The sequence below is a fragment of the Augochlora pura genome, chromosome 11 (genome assembly GCF_028453695.1).
Source record: "Augochlora pura isolate Apur16 chromosome 11, APUR_v2.2.1, whole genome shotgun sequence".
Lineage (NCBI taxonomy): Eukaryota > Metazoa > Arthropoda > Insecta > Hymenoptera > Halictidae > Augochlora > Augochlora pura.
Window position 1 is genome coordinate 4,080,991 of NC_135782.1, and position 26,446 is coordinate 4,107,436.

Consider the following 26,446-nt stretch of genomic DNA (forward strand, 5'->3'; position numbering starts at 1 on the left):
GCGAACAAACGAGCGGGGGGGTCGGGGGAACGTCGAGGATAGAGAGGAGAGGATTAAGAGAAAGAGGATCGCTCGGTGATCGCGCCGGGCGAAATAAAAGGCCGGGAGACGGTGACGATCGGGCCGAGCGATCTCTGCCGGTGACGGTTTAACGACAGTTGCGAGCCGGATAAAGGCGACAGGAAACTTGGACCGAACTTGTGTATACCTGGAAAAATTCGAGCGAAGCGAACGGGGGGACACGGTGTAATCCCTTTAAACAGATCCTAAAGTGTCGCGCGGCGCAAGGTGCGAAGTGGCGGGCTTTCAGCCGGAGGTAGAGACGGGTGTGTCAAAGCCTGCCCGGCTGAATGGGACACGGTGATTCGCTTTCGGGAATGCAACTGACTCGCGTTAATACCCTCGGACACCTTTTAACACGGAACAACCGATGATCTCTCGTTCGCGATAGAGAAGAGAAACGAGTAAACGTAAGAAGAAATAAATATATGAACTCGTCGCGGAGATACCAGAAAAATGAAATATATATAGAAATTCGCGCTTTTATCCGAGCTTGTAAGGAAAATTTCAAGACCGCGTATCGATGGTAAATTATACCGGGCATTTTATTCCCGCTTCGACTAGGAACCGTAAATCATGCTGCTTCTCGTTCAGGTTGCGCAACAAATCATCCGTGGCGTAGCGACAGCAGAATTTAGCGTGCACACGTCCGGGAATAAAGTCGCAACATTTGCGCGTCCGCCGTGACGTTTTCACGTGGACGCGCGCATATAGGTAACGCAGCCAGACACGGGTGGAAGAAGAGCGGCGAGAAACCGACTGGCGCCCAATCGATCGATCCCTTTCGTTCCCTGTCCGACTTCGAAACCACCGCGAAGAACAGAGCCGAAGGCGGCCCTCGTCCCGGGCCGACTGGTTCTCTGTTTCTCTCTCGCCGTCGATCGGCCACATTAATCATATTGCGAACGACGCCGCGCCTCTATCCGTTCGCCATCTTCCTCCCTCTCGTTCTCTCCCTCCTGGCCTATCCTTTCCTTCTCTCGCCGTCGGGTTCTCTCGCTTTCTCTGCCTCGTCCCTTATCTCACTCCTCCTTCAATTGTCTCGCTCTGTTCCTCTCTTGCCGTTTCTCTCTTTTCGCTTTCCCGTTTTCCTAGTTCTCTCGCTCTCTAATTCTCCCGCTTGCGCATTTACTGTACCTAATTACCACACTTTTAATGCGAAGAAAGAGACAAGTACATTAGCAGACGTCACTCCCTACATTTTTACAACAGCAACTCTTGATTTACTAATTATAGAATTTACCGTCCAACGGGGATTTCTATAAAAAAATAATGCAGAAAAAGCAGAATTTGCATAAAGATCGACGGAGTCCGGGCGGTTTTATTCAAACGAGTTCGAAAATGTCAGGGAAGCGTTACGAACGCGCTGAATCATCGGCATCCTTCGAGGCACGGGTGTTTCAAAGCGGCGGAACAGGATCGGGACGGCACGGTAAAATCGAGTTAAACGCACGATTAATAAATCCAGCAAACAAGATTAACAAATTCCTAATTAATGTACATAAAGTTGCGTTGAACCCGCGGGCGATCGCCGCCGGTCGCGGTGCCCGAGCGAGTTGCGCTTCGAGTTACGCGCGCCGTGTAATTCGAGGCACGTCGGACTGGTCGGACGCGGGAATCGCGCGCGGGGTAATCGCGCGTCGATAAAGGGGAGAAGCCGAAAATGTGGCGGAGATCGCGCTAATAAGAAGAGTGGGCGCGATATTTATTGGCCCGGTATCTACTCGGTCCGGCAAAAGAGAAGCCGAGCGCGATGGCCGACGGCCGTCTTTCGTTCAAGAGAGCGCGTTCGGAGATTACAGGCCACTCTCTTTCTCGGCTGCTAACAGGCCGATTCTGAAAAGGGAACGATTTCGGACCGAATGGGCTGACCGCGCGCGCGCGCGCGACGTGGAAAAAGTGCATCGCCGACCGCAATCACGCGGAATCTGGCCGGCGGGGACGGCGAAATTGATTTTTCGAAAATACGTCACGCCCCGGGGACGCCGTGCCGACGGAGAGAACGGTGGCAAGGCCGCAACATGATATTTTCGGATCGTTTCTGCGAGAGCCACCGTGGATCAACGATAAATTGAACGACTTACGAAAGAAAGAAAGCGGCGGCCGAGTTAGCCGAAGGAGAATCGACGAAAGCAATCTCCGACGAGACCCGCCGGCGAACCGTGCACAATTCTGTACCACGACGCTCCGGTAAACGGTGATTCGTGGCCGAAATTCAATTGTTCGACTCCCGCTTCTCTACGAAATTTGTGTCTCGAATCGACTCTAAATATTTCAGATAATTTCTGGTCAGTGGAGAGCAAAAATAGCATTGTTCGCAGGGTGTCGAAGTCCCGTACACATTTATTTCTGCTCTTAACTATATTTTATTTTTCGATCAATTATATGCCAAAAGATTTTAAATGCATCGGAACAAGCGTCTATTATTACAGCGTGTCGTTAAGAGTTTTATTTATGAACTCGAAAACGAACTGAAGATAATTACGTGGGAATGATTGGGTAAGATTCGGTAGACCGTAAGTTACGTTCTGTTCGTCTCGTAAAACAAAACGCGTCTATAATTATTTCCGGCCGAACACTCGGGAGCTTTCCCTTTTCGTGCCGGATCGGGCCGCACAGATTCGCCTCGCGATCGAACGATGTCGCAATGGGTAATCGCGGAAGGATACGCGGATAAGTTTAACATTAGCTGACGAACAATACGTAACACGTATGAAATAGCCCTTAAACGACGAGGAAAGGGTCGGTAACAGGACACCGGGTGGGACTTGGTTTGGGAAACGCTGTTCTAGGGCCAAACCGAGAGAACAAGGGGGTGCGCCCACGCCCGTAGAAACAACTTGATACAAGAGAGCCGTCTCGCTTACAATCTAGTCTTTATAGAATCCTCGGGGCTCGATGCCGAAGGGACGCGCGCGGACGGCGCGGTAGGACAGAGACGGGGGGGGGGGGGGGGACGCGCCGAAGACAGAAGGATGGCAGTAGACGGGAGGGTGGTGGTCAAAGACGCGCGCACAATGGAGAACCGGAAACTCGAGCCGATGGGCAACGAGTTTGCCGCATCCTCGCCGCGAAACGAGCCGGAGATCTTGTCCGACGGACAGCTTTAGGACGATCAAGCGGGAAAAGATGAGAGTGGGGAGCGATGGAAACGAGAGGACCCACTGGCAATGAAAAGAAGAAGGCACAATCGACGGCACGCCGAGATTTATTCGCGGACCCGCGATAAAACACGGCCAGTGTTACGGGTTCGTAGCCCGGGGCTAAGCGGAGCTGCTCGCTTGAACGTTTCTTTGATTTTTTGGGAATTTTAAACACCAATCAAAAAAGTCACCGCGCGCAGACTTTGATAAAAGTCGACCGACTTTCACTGACGATTGCTCCGCGAAAAATCATCGTAGGAAGATGAGACTTTATTTAAAATAAAGCTTGAAGTTTCTGCTTCAAAATACTTTCTCTGGATTTAATTGCGACGCACTTTCGCCATTGCAACCATTTAAACGCGAGGCAAAGCTTTATCGTATCGAAGATCGCCGAACTTAACGAGACGTACAGACCTCGACAAATTTTTCTCGAGGATGCCGTTTACAAGGAAATAAAGTCGGATCTTCCCCCTTTAATTTAAAAAAAATTGAACGTTGCTACGATTTTTTCTCGCGAAGTTACAGCGGTTGAAAGTGAACTACCCCCGGAGAGGGGTGGAATTTTTGGAAAATATGAAGCGTTGTCTTTAAATTGCTGTAACTTTGCGAGAAAAAATCGTAGCTACGTGCAGTTTCTTTTAAATCGAAGAGAAAAGATCGTACTTTATTACTGTGGAAACGATATTGCCGAGAAAAATTTTTTGGAGCCGATACACTTCGTCGAACTTGGTACTTTTTATATGGAAAAAACCTGTGGTCAATTGACTATTACTCGGTTGACCAATTAGTGGTAAATTGACCATCAATATCGTGCTATTCTGTCAATTTGCTATCAAAAACCAGTTAAAACTACGAAAAGAATTTCCGAACGTGCCGCACCATCCTAAATTGCGATCTCGTTTCTCCGAATTTGTCCTAGTTCCTTAAAAGAGCCGCCTGCATCGTTGCACGGTTATCCCGGAGGATGATTGCGAAAACGTGGTGCCGGTAACCGCCACTTACGCGCGATACTCGTGAGAGGAACTTTTTAATCTGGACGAAAGTCTGGCTCGGTATCTCGCGTGATCACGTTGACGCCGCACGGTCCCCCGGACGTATCCTCCTTTTTAGTTTCGGGGTAACCGAGAGAGAGAGAGAGAGAGAGAGTGATCGAATCGCGGATCATCAGGCCCCGGGATGATGGTTATTTTATGATCGACGCGGCGTACGTGACACGGCAACCCATAATATTTATATTAGCTCCGGATGAAAAGTAGACCGAATAATTTCTCCGACATGGGTGTTAATTGTAAGTTCAAACAGAGGATATTGGATCGCCGGATAATGTCTGTTGTTTACCCCGTGCGAACGCTTCGACGCGATCTCTTACAGTACAGCAATCGCCGCAACCCTCGCTAATAGTAATTGTCGAGCCTGACATCGCCGGATAATTGTATTATCGTTCGAAATTGACTTTCTGCAGATCAACAAAAATTTAGAAACGCTATAACAACCATGTTCGTCTAGCAGCCGAGATGTTATCTCGTTGCAAAGCTTCTGCGAAAATAGAATTACGAACGCTTCGATCCCTCGCGTTCGTTTTCTTCAAGCCTTTCATAGCTGGCCGGTACAACTACACGGTTGGGATAGAGTCGTTACGTTCTGCGACCGTATGAAAATGAAATTGTGTTTGCAACGCCCGTGTAAATTCTTCTTAATATTAAGGTGTGGTGCGCGATTATGCAAGGTTAATTCTTCTGTGACACGAACTCGCGGCGAACGTATTCAGTTTTTTTTAATGACCTTCGAGCATGAACTTCGATAAAAATCACACGTGAACGTACGGCCTGCAATTATTTAATTAATCTCGATGGAGCCGGTAACGAGGGCGTGTTTGTTGCAACTGTAATTCTGAAACTAAATATAAAAACTATTCTTATTGGATCAACATGAAATTAAGCATGTCCGAGAACGAACGCTATATTTATCATATAAAACTGTTCCGTTAAAAACGTCGTCGACAACCAATTTTCCTTCGAGCACAAAGAATAGAATCTCAGACAGAAACTATTGTCTTCCAGGTACCACTGCGCGCGTCTCGGAGCCCGCCGGCTGAATCCGAGACAGAGGAAGAGAAGTTGGATGTTTTTCTCATGAGCTCACGACGCATCGCGCGGAGACTCGTTTGGATCGCGTTTGGAAGACTTCACCTCCGCCTTCCATATATGTAATGATCGGGGGCCCCTCGGGTGAGAAGGTGGTCGTCGGGAGTATCGGGACACCCGGGCGGCGAAGAGAGACGAGGCGGTAGAGAGAGAGAGAGAGAGAAAGAGAGAGAGAGAGTGAGAGAGAGAGGGGCCCCGGGAAAGTGGGACCGAGAGGAGACGGTAGAGAGTGCCGGCGAGGAAAGAAGGCGAAAGAAAAAGAGGAGGGGAGGCCCCGCGCGCGGAGGAAGAGACGGGAACGTCGAGGAACACGAGCGGCCGGGCCCCGAGAACCGCGGGCCCCACCTAGACGCGTGGGACCGACACCCACGATCCCTTGCATCAACGTACCGACTCTCATCGCGCACACGCGGCACTTACATATAGCAGGCTTTTACGACGGGGAGACAGCCTGTCGTAGTAATAAGAGGGGCCCTGGCCACGCGCGCAGAGCCCGCGTCTGCCAACCACTCGGTCCAACGGAGGTCCAATCTCTCTCTCCCTCTCTCTCTACTCTCTCTAGCCAATGACGTTACTCTCTCATCTCCGATCGAGCCGATAACGACCGATCTAGGCGAACCGATCGCGGCCCAAGATAGATTGCAAACCCCGTTGCCCGATTTCTTCTGGGAAAGCCGACGTGGGTCGGTTCCTTCGAACCGAACGGACTCTGCTCCGGCCTGGGTCAGTTCGGTGACGACGGTGGTCCCAGGAAAAGAAACATTTCGGGTTTTACGGCCGGTATCTTACACAGGGATTCCGAGGTGTTTGATCGGCGCAATAAATGCTAGAATGTAGATATCAGATTATATCGGGAGCCTGCAGGCATTTTTATTGGTATTTTATGGTGATAAGGGTGCGACGCGGGAGAATAAGTTATCGCCGATGGAAAAATGTTTTGTTAATATTGTTTATGGCGCGTTGCGGGGGCGTTGCGATGCAAATGTTTTTTTGACCAAGCTAGGCTAGCGATATATTCCATTAAATGACAGTAGAATTATTTCCTTGCGAAAGCATCTCTTTTCAAACTGAGACCAATCGTGTATTTAGATTTATTGTAACAAATAGCTTCATCATTATTTGCAATGTGGCTCTGGCTAATGTAGGTTGCGTCGTCCGTACCTAATAAACAACGATCATCGTCGTTGGGAAACCGTTCTTGATTAAGATCATAAACAATCCTTGCGGCGGGTCGAAAAATCGGGTAGATTTACAGCGCGGCGGGTACGCTGGGAGGTCATCTCGGCGCGCGGTTACGATCGCGCGATACGATGCATTTATCGCAGCGGTGTGTCCCACGGACCCGCTTCCATACCGAGAGACCGAGTTATTTTGACGAGAGAACGGCGCGGGTGGGTGGAAACGTAACACGAGCAACCCGGCACGGAACTGTATCGGTTTCCTGTTCTCTGAAATTCCGACTACGCCGCCTGTGCTCGCAGAGTGCCGGCCACAGTTCTGCGCTCTCGTGCGCGCCCGCGCCACATATTATTCAAGCCTGAAAGCCGATATTCCGGGTCTTACACGTGTTACCTGTTGGCAACACGGGCTTCCTGATAGGCAAGACGGATCGCGCCGCGTGAAATCGTACGTGAATTTACAGGAAACGAGTAGGTGGCCGGGGGAACGGTTGTTACCACGGTGCAGACACCGCGCGCGACCGTATCGGGAGAGGGAGGGATTAGAGAAGAACGACTCGAACGAAATAATGGCCGGTCTATTAGCGGCACGGTGAATAATCGTGTTAAGGAAATTGGCTGTTAATTAGGAAACGAAGGGGACCGGAATGATTAATGGGTCGGAGGCGTGAAGTCGAATCGGTTGCGCGCCGTCGAGACCAGCGAGCGCGAGCGCGCGAGCTTTGTTTCGTTATCGCTGCGCGATTGTTGGCCGGACGATGATTTTCGATGCCGGCTACGCGACGAGTCAATAACACCACCGTGAGAGAGCCCCGGCGTTTCCTCTCGGACGCACAATTATGCCGCACGATCGACGCGTCGATAAAACGGGCCGCATTAATCACGTATCCCCCGAGAGTCGTCGCGACGGACGCGGAAGATTTATTTCGTCGCTTCTAAATGCACGCCACTGATTGATCTTAATCCCGCGTCCCCTGTTATGCCGGTCTCTCTATCGCCTCTCCCCTATCTCTTAACCCACCCAGGTGCGCGCCGGCATTCGAAATAATCACGTGTCCGCTTTGTGGAACAAAACGATCGTCGAACCTCGCGGTTCCGCGCGAGGACGCCGGAGCGTCGAGGCTGAAGCTAAGTTCCCTTCGCTTTGTCCGGCTACACGCGCGTTCCTATAAATTCCGCACGGCGATCCAAGCGCCCTAAACAAACTCTGCGAAACGATGCTCACGGAAAGGCGCCATTAAATCGCGTCGCTCCAGAAAAAAAAATGAAAGTAACGCGTCCGTGATAAATCACGCGGTTTTCCGCGCGGAATCGAGAATTTATGGAAAATGGTACACGGAACACTCGGACGCGAGTGTCCATATATCATAATTAAATGGCAACGAAGGAGAAGAAGCTCCGCGGCCCTCTCGAACACGTCGATAACTCTCGGCCGGGACTTTGAGAAGCGGACGAGTTGTCCGGGATCCACCCCCGCGAATTTCTGTTTATGCGCCGTCGTCGAGATCTTAGGAAATTATTAGACGCCGATGTATCACTCGGTGCGACAGTCTGGTAACGGTGCACACCGTTGCGATACCACCCCGTGCCTCTATATCTTATCCCCCCCCCCCCCCCCCCTTCCGTGCCGGTCGTTTCCCTTTGCAAACGAGACAAGCAAAAACGGCCGGCGAGATCGGATCAGGTTCTCTTCGTGTACAGAGACTTCGACGCTTGTTTTTTCGATAGAACGGTGTAATAAGACGGTGTGAATTGGACACGGGCGGGGACACGCCCGATAATTAACACGTTGGCCGGCGAACGAGCGTTTTGGAAATTCCCACGGGACGAAGTCACACCAGAAACCGTAAGACCACGTGCTCGAACCTTTCCTTTATCCACGAGCGTGAGTATTTTTTTTATCCTACATTCGATGCAATTAAATATTGCTCTTTCACTAATAATGTTTATTCCTTAGTTTCTAGACGAGAGAAACATCAAGACGGAGACATTCCACGGTGGTGGAAGACGTCGTGAGCGGCGTCGCGCGGAAGCGGGCCGATACACGTGTCGCGTTATTAATATTGGCTACACTCCGGCACCATCAGAATCCGGGAACCTCCCCGATTCTCGGGTCCTCGTCCTTTTTTCTCGACACGGCCTGGAATCTCGTCCCGAAGCGTATAATCTTGCACGCGAAGTTCGGGGACACGCCGCCACCCGGCAATCTGCATACGCTTATGCCACTATACACGGGACAACCGAAAACCCTCGTTCGAAAAAGACCAACTAGGAAGACGGTTTCGTCGATAACTGAGCTGTCGTCGACCTTTCCCTTACAACGATCTGCTCGTTCTACCGCGTCGAAAAACGCGGAATCGTGCTTGTTAAAAAATAACCAACCCATAAAGCTCTCACGTTACGGTGACGACGCTGGAATTGATAATCCAGATTAATTCCAGCGATAATCGTGGAAAGAATCCCGGAGCATCGGACGATACCCTGATTCGCGGGTCTGCATAATTGTAACGTGAACGCGACGAAATGGAGGACGAAAACGGCATTACAGATTCAAATTGGATAGGAGTGTGCGCGAGTACAAAGGATCGGCTTGGTCGTATAGGTCCGTGGGGAAAAATAAAATGTAACGAGGCCCGGAGCGGGGAGAGGGCGAGACCGTCGGAGGAAGATCCCGGGACGCGTAAGCCCCGGCTTTTATTATTGATAGTTACACGGCCGCGAGGCCAGCGGGGCATGTACGAAATTAATTTCATACACGGGGTGAGTCCCAATATATTCGACGTGGATAGTGTATAAATCAAGGATCGAATGCATTAGCTTCCAAAGGGCCACGCGATTATAGCGTTTAAAAGCGCGTGCTTTCGGCGGTCGCTGCGATTGCTTTCCGTCAGAAAGAGACAAAGAAAAAGAGAGAGAGAGAGCAGGGATTTCGAGGCTGTGGAAAAGGACGGAACGGTCCTTCGCGGTCCATTCGCGCCCACGCGTGCGAATTAAAGAACCTCGGATAAGGTAAGAAGCGCGAGGAGGACGCCGCGAAAAGAGGCGCGTGTGAGAACGAGACAGTAGAGAGAGGAGAAGAGGGCCGCGGAAAAAACGCGTCGGAGAGACCACCGCCGGCAAAACTGAAAACCATGGAAACGTGTGGGACGTGGAATTCGCGTGGTGGATCGGCACCATGAGAATCGGCCGGCCACGGGAACCATCCTGGCGCCACATCGACATTTTTACCGGTCGATCTTCGCCGGCTTTCCTTCGTTTTCTGTTCATCCTTTTTATCGCGCGCTTCCTCTCCACCCGACCGTCCCGCTTTCAAACCGGGCCGCGAGCGCGTGTCTCGTGAATTTCTACGCGCGCGTTGTAATTGATACCGCGGTATTTCGTATCGCGCGCGCGAGATACGGTGCAAACACACAGACAGACACGGGACTAGGGAACGTTGCAAAGGGTAATACGACAAATATATTGGGCGTGTATGCAAATAGGACGCGGGGCACCGGAGCGGTGAATAATCCGCGGGCCGGGCCCCGGAGAGCGCCCGCGGGTGCGATATTCCCGTGGTGATCGGGGCCCCGGCTTGCACACACACACGCCTACCTTTGACATTTTATAATTCTATGCTAATTAAATCCTCGAACATCATCCTTCGCCGCGATAATAAACTGCGTCTTCGACTCTCGCGTACGTCGAGGTTAGGCGGCTCGTGCCTCGTACACCTTCGACGCCGCGCCGGGAACATCGAATCGGAAATTTATCACGGCTCCGGAGAAGAGAGACGGCTCAAGACTACGCCGGCCAATCGTTTATAATTGTTACTCGGCTGGCCATTGCAACGCCTGTTTCCCGGTCGGCGAAAGTTTTATGATAAATAATTTTTCAATTATTTTCCGACGAGCTATGTCCAATGATGGAATCAAAGAGGGGGTTGAAAATAGAGGAGTAATATCTTTCAATTATTTCCATCGAACTACCCTTAATAATACGTCGACAATATTCAAGAGGGGGTTGAAAATAGAGCAGTAATATTTTTCAATCATATCCATGGACCTACCCCCACCGATACGACGATAATATTCAAAAGGGTTTAGAACGATTCCGTTGAACTCGGCCGCGTTCTTAGAAGCCGGATATTCAAAACATTGAAATTTATCGGACGGTAGTTGCGATTCGATCTTTATCGCGCTACTTTTTTACGAGGCGCGCGAAAGGGGGTCGGGAGAATAAAGACCACCGATGCCACTCGGCCGGAGTACGTTTCACGGCGCGGGCGCGGCTCGCGGGGATGCCCTTTTCTGTGCTTCAAAGGGGACAGCCGAAATTGTTATCGCGAACGAGCCGGTTGAAGGGCATCGTTCCGTTTCTCGTCTTACAAGATCAACCTCGAATAGCGTTTGATTCGAATTTGCATAGATTAAGACGATTCTACGCCGTGGCGGCATATTTCTGTCGGGGGGAGTGCTCGGGAAAGACGAGCCGAAATAAAGAAGTCGAGACACGGAGTGCTAAATAACGAAGGATATTTTTATTTTATTTAGTTGGAACATTTCCAAGCGATTCAAAGCAAATTAGAAGTATATTTAAGTATATTTAGTTCGGAGTATATTTATTTTTATATATTTATAATTTTGAGTAAAATAAGGAAAGAAAATAGATCTTACAACCAGTATTGTTTTATTAATATTATAATTATTATTATTTAATTTTTAGTCAGCTTCGCTGTGAGAAGTCCGTCTACGATCCTCGCCGAAGTGGGAAACGCTTTCGTGGCTGTTCGGCTCGCCGCATAGAACCTTCGCATCGCACCGCCAATTACACCGTGACTAATGCTTCGTGGCCGCGGGCTGCTTTTCGAAATTCATCAAAATAAAATCGGCGGACCACCACGGAGATAATTCGTTGCCGACGAGCACCCATGTGCTCTAGACGCGGCAGGTTTTACCGGCGACGAATCGCGGAACGAAAAAAATCGACGGGCACACCTGTACGTACATTCTCCGGATTAGCATATCTTCGTCGAAAAGACAAAAAGGAAAAGAAGCCGGGAGATATGTGACACGTAGCGGCCCGCACTTTCTCGATCTTATTCGATGTTTGGAAAGCAACCGGCGTCGTGGATCGAGTAACAGTTTCGCGCGGTTGCAACTTTTCCCGATAAATTCGTCGAAACGCATTTCAAGAACTCTATACTGTACTTTTAATATACCCGACTGCACCAAGCGGTGAGTACAGCTTTATACTCTGCAGTATATGTCACATGTTTTATTCCAAATTATATTTGCAGTTTATTATACTGCTAATGTTATTTTACATAATATATTTGCTCCGCGTGGTATATATTAAACTCTAACAGAAAGAGCTGGAATACAAGCTCTTTTACCATGATTAATACCAAACCTAAGGTTATCAAAGAAAATGATATAGAAATTCAGTAACCTCGAAAACAGAAGAATAGTATATTTCTATAAAAATCAATGTATCAAAAAATTAAGGAAAAATACTCATCGTGCTGATGCGTCTCCTTCTTCAATGCGGCGTCTCCGTTGCAGCGCGCGGTTCAAAGATTGATCAAGCTTATTAAATTAACTGCCAATTAGGAGAGCCAGCGGCTCTACGTCTGATATCGGAGGAGGGCCAGTTATCCCTGTACGGATTTGATGTCCGCAATAAAACAAAGACGCCGATGCCCATATCGAAGGTGTTTATGGCTTATAAAGCGAGATGGAAAAAAAAAACGGTCGAGGCGGCGGGAGACGTATCGATAATAGAGCGTAACCGGAGGTCATTCCGCGCTGGAATTACGCTCGCGGGAGGATTTTTCTCGTCGTTTATGCGCGCGGGAATTGTTTGATGTATCGGTTCGACGACGGGCGTTCGCTCGCAAATAGCTGTCGTTAAAATTAAACGTCGAAAACGTTCGCTGAGGAGAAAAGAACCGTGCTGAACAAGAGAGAGAGAGAGAGAGACACACCTTTCCTCTTCTCTGCTCGTCCTTTTGCTACACGGTACAAATTGTCTTGCCGACAATCTCGGCCGATCTCGGGCGACTGCGCTCTGTCGTCGTACGAGTCAATAGTGTTTCCTCGTTATTCACGCTCCCATTGGCCGAGGATTCGAACCCCCGCGTAATTGATGCGAGTAGCTCTCGCGCTAGCTTTTATTTGCAAGCAAATCGGAGTCGCTTTATGGGTGTTAGTTAACTCTGCCCATACATGAACCAAACTGCGGATTTGAATGAAAATTGCCAGCATTAATTGCAAGATACAGAAAATATTTTTCAATTCTATAATTCCGTTTACATCTCATTTATTATTATTATTATATATTTAAATTTACAATTATTCTTCAATTCTTCGAGTGTTTTCTATTCGATCTGCTTGTTTTATGTGACATTGATAATTGAGAAAAATAGAGAATTCTTTATTAACATGTTCGAAGGGTGATCAATTATAATTAATCACGTGATCGCGTAACGCGTTGCCGGGACTATACCGAGACGGCATTAATGAAATAATAACGAAACGGGGCACCGGTCGTTTCTCAACGCACCGAGCTTTCACAGCGTGACCCGCGACGCGCCGCGCGGACAATAACTTCCTTGCTAATTATGAAATAGTGATACGAGCGAGCCGCGCGTATAAACATCGTAACACACCGAAAAACACGAAGCCAATTATCCGCCGCCCGGTGAGAACGGACGTGCCGCCCTCTCATAAAGTGGCCGACGCGCGCGAAACCGCGGCGAGCAACGAGCAAATAATCAACAATGGGCCCCGAGGGTCTCCGGGGTCCCCCTAGCTGAAACAATACGTTACACGATACGGCTCGGGCTGCCTAAAACACCACGGTGACAATTCGCGTCGTCTCGTGGCGGCCCTTTATTTTTGCGTTCCGAGAAACAATGTTGCGCCGACGCCGGGCTCGGTTCCGATCGGGCCCCGACACAAAACCATTTAACCCTCTCGTTTCCCGACAATTAATTGAACCTTCCTCGCGTCTCGTAAAAATCTGCATAGGATAAGAAACGCGTTTGGTATATAATATATACCAAATAATAAAATAACAAACAATTCTGGGAATAGAATCGAGTGTTAAAGTACACGTCGAAAAGAGAAAATATAAAATTCGCTGCGCCCAGCAGACTTCTCGTCCCATCATTTATTATATCCAGCAACTAAACCAGATCTGCGACCTGTCACGGTCCCGTGATTAATCGAGCATTTCAGGATAACTTTACAAATGAACGTTGTCAACCGGATGAAAATCTTGTAAAGATTATGTGTTTAGAGAGCTTGTCAATTCTTTCGAATATCTGTCACGCTCGATTACTAGATTAATCGTCTCATTAATAATTTTTCAACGGGTCTCTCCAAAATTATTGTCAATAGTAGATAATTAAACCGCGAGATACGAAGATTGGAGAAGATAAGGTGATCTCGAAGATTGAAATAAAGAAGTTTAAAATAAACGAATTAATTGAATTATATCGAGGTGGTCGAGACGATATACGCTAATTGCACGAAGATGTTTAAAGCGTGAAATTTTCCGAATAATAAGTCGCAGAGGGATTGGCATTCCTTGGGAACGGTAGGGTCGTTCGGTACGTCCGTGGCCGTCGGTATCACGCTCTTGTTCCGTGAAAATACACAAGCATTTCTGGCGGCTGGCAGCGACAGGGCCCGCAATTTCGGCACCGTCGGCCATTAACATTGTTACGCGGGTGGCGGCGTTGTCCGGGCCCCCGGGAACCATAAGATCGCTTGACTTTAATTTTAATTTAAAATCGTTGCGGCCCCGACGAAGAGGACCACCTACGATCAGTAAAGGCGCTGCTCTGTGTCTCCCTTCACGGGAACAGAGAGCCCGCCGCTGAATCCCGACCGGACAACTGCTGCCAGTTCACTTGGTTTTCGTTTGAACACGGCCAACGGCTTCGAGTTCAACTCGAGTCGATCAATGGGACGAAAAGAAAACAAGGATCATCGAATTTGTTCGAGGAGGAGGAGGGGGGAACGGTGCCGGGAATAGGCAACTTGCCGGAGCGACGGAAACGAACCGACAGAATGATTGAACAAATGTGTCGAATATGCGGAGAATTTATTGTTGCAATTTTGTCGGAAATTTAGAGTAAGTGCTTCACTTTGTCATTAATGCTATAATATATACATAATCTTTTTAAATTATACATAATTCCGTGCGTCAATAAGACTCAAGTGTCTTCTCATTTCTCAGAAAGTGTAGTCAGAAGATTTGATCTGCTTGCTCTATTTAATATAATATAATACAATATACTTAACACAACAATGCATCTGTATAAATTACATTGTTAACAATTTTCCTTGGATCGTACTTTCTTGTAAGCTTTAACAAGCTATATAGAAGTCTCGGACGAGGTTTCAGAGACTTCAGTGAAATAATAAAAATTAGTTTCCTATACTTTAAAAAATCGTGAGAAAGTACGTCAATCGGAGAAAGTAGATTTCAAAGTAGTGTAACCTAAGGAATTCGATGACGCGTTGCGCGGATCCGCGAGCGGTCGGTCGCCTTCCGTAGAGAGGCCACGAGCCCCGGGTCCTCCAGGTAGCGGCGTAGCCGAGTCGGAGGCGGATGGTCATTGTTAAGACCTCCCACCGGGCCCCGCGACTCCTTGTCATCGCTCACATCGTCCGCAGTGAAGAAACAGTCACAACACGGCCGCGGGTGACGAGGAAATGCGTAATTACTTAGTCGTAAACGCGGTTGCGCGTCCCACGGGTGGCGCGTACTCTCTCGCCTTCTCTCGTCGGGAGGGACACACTTTGGACACCACGCGAGAGATAGAAGAAGATCGGTGCTCGTAGGGTGCGAAACAGCGGTTCCAACTTTCGACGCCGGACGGAAGAGTAGATCGGGGAGGATCGAGACAATTAAGAGCGGACAGGAGCCGTAATGAACCGCGTTCCGCCTTTTCTTATTTTCCCCCTCTTTTCTTTTAGTGTTTTTCTCTTGAACCGGCCTAATAAATTATCGCTTATTAATATACTAAAGGAACGGAGACAAATACGGAGTAGCGGCACTAATGCGGCATACAAAGATTTATCGTCTTACACGTGCCTCGATTTATCAAGCACCGCAACGGCTACTTCCACGCGGGGCAGCGCGTCCAGTCACGTGAACGAAGAAATATGATCGGGCTCGCGAAGCCACATATACGTTTCGTAAATCTTGTCGATTCGTTAAGTTAAGCCTGTTGTATTAACCGGGGAAGCGATAAACGTCGTGCTAAGCGTGCTACTAAGTCGGGCCTACCTGATCGCGCTCTGCACCAAGGATTAAAGGAACAAAGAGGAGGAACGGAGACGGAGTGTACAAAGTGGAAGAGAGAGAGAGAGAGAAAGCCTCGTACACGCGGCTGGCCAATTGGAAAAAGAGAATGGCTTTCGAACGTGCACGCGCGCGAGTGTTGCCGCGATAAGAAGGACAATTTATAAAGCAATTGCTAGAGATTTACATAAATCCTGGTATCAACACGCGGCTCGCTCCTTCGCGGATTCGAGCCTGGGACAGCTTTCTACGAGCAACGGACGGGATCGGCGTGCCAGGAGGCTTCAACAGCAGTTTGGTACCGTTTGGCATCGAAATTTTATAAAAATAACGTACGGTGGCCTGGAAATCCACTTTTTGTGGTCAAAATTATTTCAACCCTATTTCCAGGTATGTACTACCCCTTATACTCGAGTGATTAAAAGGCGCCATTAAAGATTATTATATCGTGTTTCAAAATAATTTTAACGTTCACTTTATTAACGTTTAAACAACTATACAAAGTGCTACAGTTGCACAAGAATTCAGTTGCATATAAATAAAATGCATCGAATATCAGGCAATATTCTCAAGTATTAGAAAATTATTTAACATTTGTCAGATGTTTAGTTACTTTATGCCAGATGTATTTATTTAATCGCTTACTTATTAACGCTTTAAACCTAATGATTTATTTATCAAGAATACTTACGCTTGCAATTAATTTCTTTACAGCGAAAAACACGCTTTCGAATAATCAGACTCGGAAGACGACATTTTCGGCAGAGAAAGCGGACTCCCGGACCACTGTGCAAGCAACAGTCTGTGCATCCGGAGCCCACGATTCATCGTCGGATATAAATCGACATCGTCCTGCGGGCCGGCGTGTCGCGCGACGTGCACGCGTGGACGCGTTCTGCACCGTTTCACAGACGTCGTTGCATCGCTGTTGCACCGTCGTTGCATCCTCGTCGCATCGTCGTTGTATCCTCGTCGCATCGCCGCCACCGCCGCCTACTGCACAGCCGCTGCACGCGTGCACGTATATCCGGAACGAGCAACACCGTGTGCGGCCTCTCGGGCCGGCACGGCGTGAACGATTTGTGCGAACCTCGTCGAGTACCGGGGACCAAAACCTTCACGCCGGCAGCTTTTAAATCGCAATTTTCCACGCATAATTCCAGGGGCCGTGCTACCCAACTCCCTCGACCCATATATGCCCCCGGGTGCTTCGATAGCAATCGCGCGACGATAATAGTCGACGATGTACACGGATTTTGGAATCGTGCTACCGCGTTTCCCGTTGCTAGGCCGCAGGATATCTCCTTTAGTTTCGTAGTTTCTGACTATGTAAATACGATTTATATATTTAAATTATTGGTAATGAGAGAAAGGAATTTTATTCCAACTTAACCTTTTAGATACTACGCGCCACTATAGTGGCTTTCGCGAATGGCTCGTGCTTTACTCAATTGTTTTATTATTTATTAAAGCAAACAATTAAAGTGAAAGTGTGTATATACAATATATTAAGAAAAGAATATATGTTATTAGTACTATATATAGATATCCGGAAAAAATATATATTAAGAGAAAATCGTAATTTAGTTACGAACAAACTTTATTTGCGCAAAATCCTGCCGTATCTAAAAGGTTAAAACACTGTGGATGGTCACGCGTTCAACTTCGACAAAAAATATAATGAACGTGAAAAAGTGTCCCTCCTGGAAGCACCATACTTTTCACTAACCATTTCTCAATGGTTATAATAAATAGTATAAACAAAAGCGGTAAAATATGCGCTCCAGCGTCGCGCGCGTCAAGATTCGGACGTTTACGATAGAATTCTCTCTTCCCTGAAAAATTCGACGGAGTTCCGAGCTTGTACAGTTCCGTGATTGTGTCGAGCAACGTGACAAGCAATAGAGCAGGCGCACCTGCCGGGAGACCCCGCGTCCGTATCGCCTACCTTTCCGCGCTGATTTTTTCGTTTGCCTTGGAAGCGTGGGCCTTTTATCGCGGGGGCAGCTCTATAAAATAGAGACCGCGGCACGTTGCACAGAGCACGAACGAACGAACGAACGGACGGGAGAGCGAACGGGTTCGACCGACATCCCCAGATTCCGCTCGGAGCGGATTTATTTTATCGGCGGGAGGAACACGTGCGTCTCAACCCCGGATGAGTTTCGTCGGTACCTTCTTCAGGACGATACCAGAAGATACCTTTCCGTCGGTGCCCACCAACCCTTCCCCGCCGTCTCCGCGTTCCCCGGCCTCCTCCACCCCCACGATCGCTCGCGCGCGCGCGCGCCACTTTCGAAGCGGAGGGAAGCGGATTTTGCCCACGTGCACCGTCGTCCACCCACGGGGGCCGATACAATGAGAACCGGGATTTATGCCGAGACTCGCGCTAATATAAAGGCCAATTTATTTCATACGCGAGAGCGAGACGGAGAGAGACCAAGAGAGAGAGAGAGAGGGAGAGAGGTCCTTCGGAGATCCCCTTCTCCCCCTTTCGCCGGGCGTACATCTCGCGTTCGTCGTGTAACCTTCCTTGCCGAACAGAGCGCGCGGCACCGGCCTCTCGCCGGCAACACGGCAGCGAAATTTATACATGATAACTTTGTACAATGGCCGGATTTATCGCGGAAACAATGCCGGACATCGCGCCGCTAATACACGAGCAACCCTCGGCCGCGAAAGCGAACGAGACCGCCAGACTTCCTCGACGTCTCTCACGAGCCTGTTTTTTCGTCTTCACGGTGTACTATAAAAAAAATAGAAAATTTAGAAAAACAGTAAAGTCGGAATATTAATTCGAGCAATGTTCTGACATGAATCAAATATTTTAACGCTATACCAAAAGGTGTCCAAAAGACACCTTTCAGATTTTAACGTAAAATTATTCTCCAAGTTTAATCCATTTCTCCAGAATTTTTTGATCTTTTGTACAACAGTTGTTAAATTAATTCCGCGACATCATTATCCTCCAACTCATCCTGGATCTAAAAATATGGTATAAATATTTCTAGAGTTATTAATATTACTTATTACCACGATAAATCATAAATATCTCTAACAATCTCTATATCCTTTCATTTCAGACTGATATCAACTTCCTTCGTCAATTTATCTTTGTTTTAATCTAAATTGGATAGCAAGCTTTTCAAACACCGTGTAGCATTATAACATCACCCATACACGTACTATACAACACCACCACGATAACGTGAACGCGTCGGTCCGCGTCGTTCACGTGCTGTTAAGTGGGCGACAGCCTGTTAAGCGTGGACGCCGCGAAACGGGAAGTGATCGACGGCTGGCAGTAACGCCGAATCCCGAAAAGGAATTCCCCGGAGTCGAAGGACGATAAAGGGATTGAATAGAAATCGTAAAGAATTCCGAAGCGCGGTGGGTCCCCGGGCAACGAACGGCAGCGGCGCCGTTCTTCTCTCCTCTCCTTCCTGTGTCCACGTTCCACCGTGGCCGGGTTCCAGGGGTGGCTCGGTAATTTATTTCCAGCGCATCGGGATCCCAGCATAACGACTCGCAGTATTTGGTTAATATGATTTCCCGAAGTGGCAGTTAAATCTAAACGGGGGCCTTAACGCGGCGCTTACGAGTGTTATGTAAATAGCGACTCCGTCGGAAAACCGGCAACCGTAGCGCTCAACGTGGTCATCGATATCACTAACTATAGCAGCTGTGGAGGAGCACAGTCTGGCTCTGAGATCAGAGCTCCGTCGAGAAAAGTGACGAGTAAGCATTATTTAGAATTTTTATTTAGTTAGAATAAAACATTCAACTCTGCGGGTTACTTAGAATCGTTTAAAATTAGTTGGAATTGTTTTTTATTTATTTAGAGTCGCGGTTAACTCTGTGGATTACTTAGAATTATTTAGCATTATTTAGAATTATTTAGAATCACTTAGAATTATTTAAAATTACTTAGAATCATTTACGATGCCTCCAAAATTATTAATATCCAAAATGGTTAATAATCACTGTGGATTTTTACAGAAAAATAAAAGCGACCATCAACTACAACAAACACAAGGTCGAATATAAATCTCTCCCTCCGTTTCCTAATTTTTAGCGAGTCGAAAATAATAATTCCATACCCTTAAATTATTTTAAGTTTCACCTGTCACCTGAAACCGACCGACGCGCAGACGCTAAATAAATAAATCGAGCTCGAGCCATCGCGTCGGATATCACTTCCATCGCTAACAGAAACAACGTATACGTTGCAAATGAACTTAAGCCGCTCGGACATAACTCGGCAGATTAGTGTAAACAAGTTGTTGCGGTGCCACGTGTGGCAAAGGCTGTTGCGCGATTTTACGAGCTGTTATAAATTGCAGAATTAAAGGGTCCGCGGCGAGCCGGATAAATTACGAACATTACAGTCTCGCACGCTTGTAAAACTAGAATTACCGAGATCATAAAGTAAACGTGTAATTCGATGGAGACGGCATGATCAACCTGGGTAGGGTTCGCCTCGTGTCTCTCAAAATTCGCGTCGTTTAATAAGGTAACTGGACGTTGGGAGCGGTTGGGAAAACTGTGGGAACGCGTACCCTTGGTTGCATTTAAACAAAGTCGATATTACTCGCTGCAAAATGGTGAACGCTGTCTACGAAATAACCTATAGAATTTCTATCAATTAAAATTAATTTTATTAATTACGCCCCTTGTATTGCCATTCGAAATAAATAAAATTTTAAATATAATTCGCATAAATTTGAAAAATCTTTCCTTAATAGATGATGGCTGTCGAAACGAAGCCCGAGCGAACACGCGGTTACCGAAACATCGGGCCGCGGTCATCGGGTCATCGGGTCAACGGGTCAGCCAACGCGAAGCCGCACGGCCGTGGAAGACGAAGGGCCCTAGGGCGAAAAGAAAAAGGAGGCACCAAATTGATGAAGTATCGTCACCATCCGGGGCCGCGTTGGTACCACCCCTCCCCGATGTAGAAGAACACGTCGATGCGCGGCCGCGCGCATGGTCTAACGAAGCACCGCTTCGGTCACCCTCTGGCCGCCTAACTAACGACCCGGGTACTTTAAACTGTAACTTGTTTCGGAACGTGTCGGGGCCGGGCTACGTGGGCATCGAAACAATGCGCCTGATGGACAATACTTATTAGTTTCGGAGGTGGGCGAGCAGAGCGCTCCTTTCCTCTTTCTCCCAGCGTCGTTGTACCCCCATTGTACAAGTTGAAGGTATGAAGCGAGGCAGGCTGAAACGCCTACAAGTCTGACAAGGTGCCAGTCGCATCACTCCTGCGGTACACGAAACCGTCTGGATGGGAACAGCTTCCTCCCCACCTCCAACGAATCAAAAACCCGACAACGGATTTCCCGACTCACCGTGATTAATTCCAGGCCCTTCCTTACCTACCAGGTAAGGCGGCCGAGAGCGGCACCGTGCCACAGGGTGTCCCAAAAGTCAGTCGCAATTGGGAAATCATTCTTTCATTTTTCCATTTTCAGCAATTTTTAATATATGATCATTATCAGACAGAGGATCCTTGCGCAAAATAAATTACAGTGAAACAGCAGTTCGCATTCTTTCTCGATATATCTGATAGCTTGAAAATAACATATAATCCTTAAAATCTAAAATTGTTTAATGTACTTCAAATAATCGTTATATTTATTGGAAATGGGTGTTTAAATACATTTAAACTAGGGTGTAGTTTTAAATAAAAGAAACTTTATTTTAGGGTGCGTGAGGAAGCTCTTTTCTATGCAAATGCTTTTTTACGACTGACCGTGGCCTTTCCGGAACCCCGAAAAAAAACTCCGGTCCCTCGTAATTCGAAACTGTTATGCTTGTGCCTCGCAAGGCCGAGCACTTATACGAGGTGTATATTTTCCTATCTTAATTTCCATCGCTTCTAAGAACATTGATTTGTTTTCGTCCATGCACAAATATCGTATTGTGGGTAATACGTAATATTCCAATAATATTATATTTCTCTCTCTTTCTACAGTTTTCTATCGGCTCCAGCGAACACGCAGCTTAAGAAATCAATCTGCTCTCTCTCTACCCCAGTTTCATCGATAATACCAGATTGGCCTATTAACGTGTAGAAGATTCATGGGCGACGTTGTCGCGTCGGCGAGACAATAAGAGAGCGTGGCGGGGGCCAGGTCGGCACGGAACGTTACAGCGGGAGGATTAACCGCGCGGGTACGCGGAGCAACAAAGTCGACACCGCCGATCGATAAATCAAGACGGTTCGCGACCGGTTCGCGAACGGTATTAAGCCCGTATCGCGTTACGCGGAAAATAGGCCGTCCGACGCGAATATTTGGGCCGGTTGCCCGGGTCGGAACCAGTCTCCCCCGGTGGGTTCTCGCTAAGGATGCCTCTCGCCGCGGTACCGAATCATGAATAAATTTTAACGAGATTGCGAGCGAGGCCGTTCTAGAATGCGCGCGCGCGCGCGCGCGGACGAGGATGATAAATCAAGCTGCCTAATCAGACCGCTTCATCGAGCCCACTTTTTGGGAAGTTATTAGGTAGGCCGGGCCCGGGACGATAACGCGGACCTAGCGAAAAATCACCGGGATGAAATTGAATAATGACAGCAGCGGAATGCGGCCTCAGAAAACGAGCAAGCTGCACGCGGGCTTTTTTCATCAACAGCAACACCCGGATACCTTTTCGAACGCGTTTCTTTTTCTAAATACGACCGAACGAGGTTCTCTTCGAGATGTTAACCCATTGCGTCGCGGCGGTGATTTCGAGGCGACGTTGAAACTGTTTTGGCACACCTTAAAATCACTTGTCTGTATCGACGAAGTCCAGATTGAAATAAAACGTTTTTACTTTATTAGAAACGTTAATTATGTTATATACTAATTTTTATCATAGCTATTTTATTATATTTCAACGTAGGTTAAAGTCCAATCAATTCCAGATGGTCTGATCCTATTTCTGCATTTACGTTTCAATGATAAAAATGTACATAGTTGGTGTTCTATTTCTTCATCGTTGTTAACATTAAACGAAGATCGTATTGGTAATTAATTTATATAAAAATCTTCGGCAAGCTTTTCTTACGATTTTTGGCTAGATGTGACGAATGAAATTCCTAAGAACTGCTGCTGCATCGATTAAAAAATGATTACATTTTAAAAGTATGACGGATAAGGCAAGGTGAACGTAATAAAAATTTATACGTAACATTTCTCTTTCTAAGGGACTTCTATCCCTATCGTTGGATCCGACCAAGATCAGCGATAGCCGGCCAAAGGTATTAAAGTGCGCGGAAAGAAGTCCGAAGATTGCCGTCAGTGAATTGACGGTCCCCGACCTGTGTGGTCTAACGCGAGGGGACACGATTCCGGTCGCCTAATCAGTGTTTCTTTTCGAGAATATCCGAGACGATTCCGGCTACCAACGAGCACGCGATCGGGCCTAATGAATAGCGTTTAATTAATGCCTATAAATCCGCGCCCCGCCGGCGCCCGGAACGGAACCGAGGGAAGGAGTCCGCGCGCGGGTCGAGCGAAACCCCCGGAGCCGAAAAAGCTGTCGCCGAACAAGATTTCCAAGCGGGCAATAAAATCTTAGGAATGCGTTGCACTCGTTCGGCGCCGAAGTGCCGGACGACTCGTTAGAATTTTGTCAAGGCGCCCCGATATCTTGTCGACGAGGCGGTTCTCGATTAATTCAAAATATTTCCGTCGTGTCGAAACGACCTGGGGAGAGGGGGAGGGGAGGTGGAGCATTTTATTTTCAAGCGAATAGGAGAACGCGCTCGCTTTTTATCTAGATGGCTGGACGTTATTCGACCTTTCGCTATCCATCGAACGTGACAATATCATTAATACAAAATAATTAATTTAAAATAATTAATATAAAAGAAAACTCTGATCTCGACCTATTTCCCTGTTTATTAATAATTGATGATTACTGTGCCGTGAAAAATTACTAATCCTGCCCCCATAAGGACAACAAGGTTACGACGATTCTATTCAGCTAATCCTAGAAAATATCCACGCAAAGTAACTTCAACTGAGCCAGTATAAAAATCACCGACATCGATATCATCCTCTATAACCGTCGTCCCTCTGTAACTTCCCACATTTCTGATATCTAACTGTTAATTTTAACCGTGCTCGAACTGGATAAATTCGTTTCTATTTGCTCCGGCTCGTCGACGAGTTATACATTTAATATACACCGGACGAGAAAGAAATTCGCGCGCGCCGGTATTCGCACCGCGGACGAGCGAGGAGGAAAATTAAATCAGCGTTACAATTTATAATGGTAAGCCGACGTTAATTACGCGTATCATCTTATCGGCCGTTTATTCGTTAACGTTCTACAAGCGAACGCACTTAATGAGCCGGGATGTTTAATAGATTTTTACAACGGGAACCGGACGGGGCGAGTTTCGAGAGACACCTAGCCGCGCTCGTAAAATCTCCGCGCGCGCGCAAAGTTCTCGCGCGGTCATCGGCGGTGCCCGGTGACGCAATACGGGATTCCTTCGGGGATGGGAAAAACAAAAGCGAGAGCAGAACGAAACGGACGCTGCGCGAGAGGCGTCCGCCCGTTCCGGAACTCGTACGCGAAACACCGAAGAATATTTATGCAAATGAAAAGCGTAATACGCATCGCGCCGCAATTTACTCCGTCGTAATCTTGTGCTTTACTAGCACGCCCGGCTTCCCCGGTAAACCGAGGAGACAATTAACACCGCGCCTTACTGTAAAGCTGCGACTGCACTGACGCGGGAACAGACGGTGACTACAGGGTTGGTCAAAAGTCGCGGGGGCCGTCATTTTGTTTCCCTTGTAGACGTTATTCTATCGGGTAGATCTCGATAAAAATATATATATAAAATATTATTACGTCAATTTTTAAATATTAAATATCTTTCGCGATTAATAGGATAAATAAAATCGAAATAGAAACGAAAATTTTGACGATCGATTCTTATGACCGGTCGATGAAGTGTTAAGTACCGAGGGATTGAAAAAAATGTGACCCGTAATTTTGGATAATCATCAGATTCTACCATTTTTCCCCACCGTGAAAAATCATGGTGTTCGCAGAAGTGCCACGTATCCGGTGCGCGTCATACATTGGACGGCTTGCAAACGAGTCGAGAAGAATCGATTCGACACGAATCCACGGGAGGGTTGAACGTAGAAACAGGACGAAAAGGAAATGATAAGTCCCTCCGTCCTTTTTACGGTCCCGGGACGCCACGCGATGGTCCTTTTTCCCATTCTAAGAGCCACTGTGGATAATTGGAACCGCACCCACGATCTTCCCGTCTGTCCTTGCGATTGTCTCGCGTTTTCGTGCTACACCTTTCCTCCGCCGTTCGGTATTGTTCCCGCGTGAAACGGATGTCAGGAAATGTTTCCGGCGCGGAACTGAAAAAGCCGTTGCACTCGGATAGCGACTCGAAGATTAAAAATTCTTCGATCACATTACAAATAATTTATAAGTAACAGAATCTCAAGGCATCGTTGGAATAATTATTATAATAATTACTGTTATTATTATTATTATAATTAACAAGTTGTTGCAGTGTCTAGATTAAGTGGATACATCCTGTATAAAAAAAAAACATATGCAAATGTATTTATACATTTTTTTTTAACCTACATCGCTAACATGTCGCCCGCGACATAATTTTTTATATATTTTATGTTTTTTTTAAATGTTTTTCGTTTAAAATGTCTTCAAATAAAAACAACAGGTTCTGTTCTCAGGAGAAGAATGATCTATGCTTTTTATTATTGAAAACACCACATTGCCGGTAAATCATATTTAACGAAATTCAAATATTGTAAAACGTATGTAATATATATAAGAACGAAATGCATGTAAATAAATTTTCCCTGCAGATGCAAAAAATCATCAGATTGCAGTATTACGTCGGAAGACTCCATCTTCCAGCCGCGAACTAACAGGTTAGAATTCGATCGTAAGGAAGAGATTAATTATTTAAAAAATTTACTTAATATATTGTATCAACAATTTCACGTATTTTCTTAAAGAAAAACGACAACGTCCACGTGTACGAATCAGTTGGTGTGTGCCGACGATGAATCCGTTTCCTCGAGCGACAGCTATCAAGAGCCATGTGTCAAGTAAACGAACGTTTATTCAAATGTAATTAGAAAAGGATTATTATAAATTTTTTATTTTATTTTAAAGAGAAGAGAAACAGTCTGTGTGTATAAAGCAGTCAGTGTGTGGGCACGTATCCGACAAATCCAGCTCCTCGAGCGAGAGCCATCAAGAACCATGTGTCAAGTAAACAAATGCTCAGTTAAAAAGAGAATTATTATAACGAAAAAATAATTATTAAAATATCCACATAATATTGGATAAATACAATTTAATATCTTCTTTTTAAGAGAAGTGCCTTTGTCGGTATGTGGCGACGTATGCGGCGATTCCAGCTCCTCGAGCGGGAGCCATCCAAAGCCATGTATCAAGTAAACAAATGCTCAGTTAAAAAGAGAATTATTATAACGAAAAAATAATTATTAAAATGTCCACATAATATTAGATAAATACAATTTAATATTTTCTTTTTAAGAGAAGTGCCTTTGTCGGTATGTGGCGACGTATGCGGCGATTCCAGCTCTTCGAGCGAAAG

The 26,446-nt window shown here is 46.9% G+C and overlaps 1 protein-coding gene across 1 annotated transcript in view; it reads left to right on the plus strand.

The window, feature by feature from the left end:
• Positions 1–26,446, plus strand: part of LOC144477149 (uncharacterized) — a 63,065-nt gene that overhangs the window by 32,967 nt on the left and 3,652 nt on the right. The window contains exon 4 of the mRNA XM_078194636.1: positions 5,264–5,319. Within this exon, the coding sequence (XP_078050762.1) occupies positions 5,264–5,319 (56 nt within the window). The remainder of the gene's footprint in view (positions 1–5,263; positions 5,320–26,446) is intronic.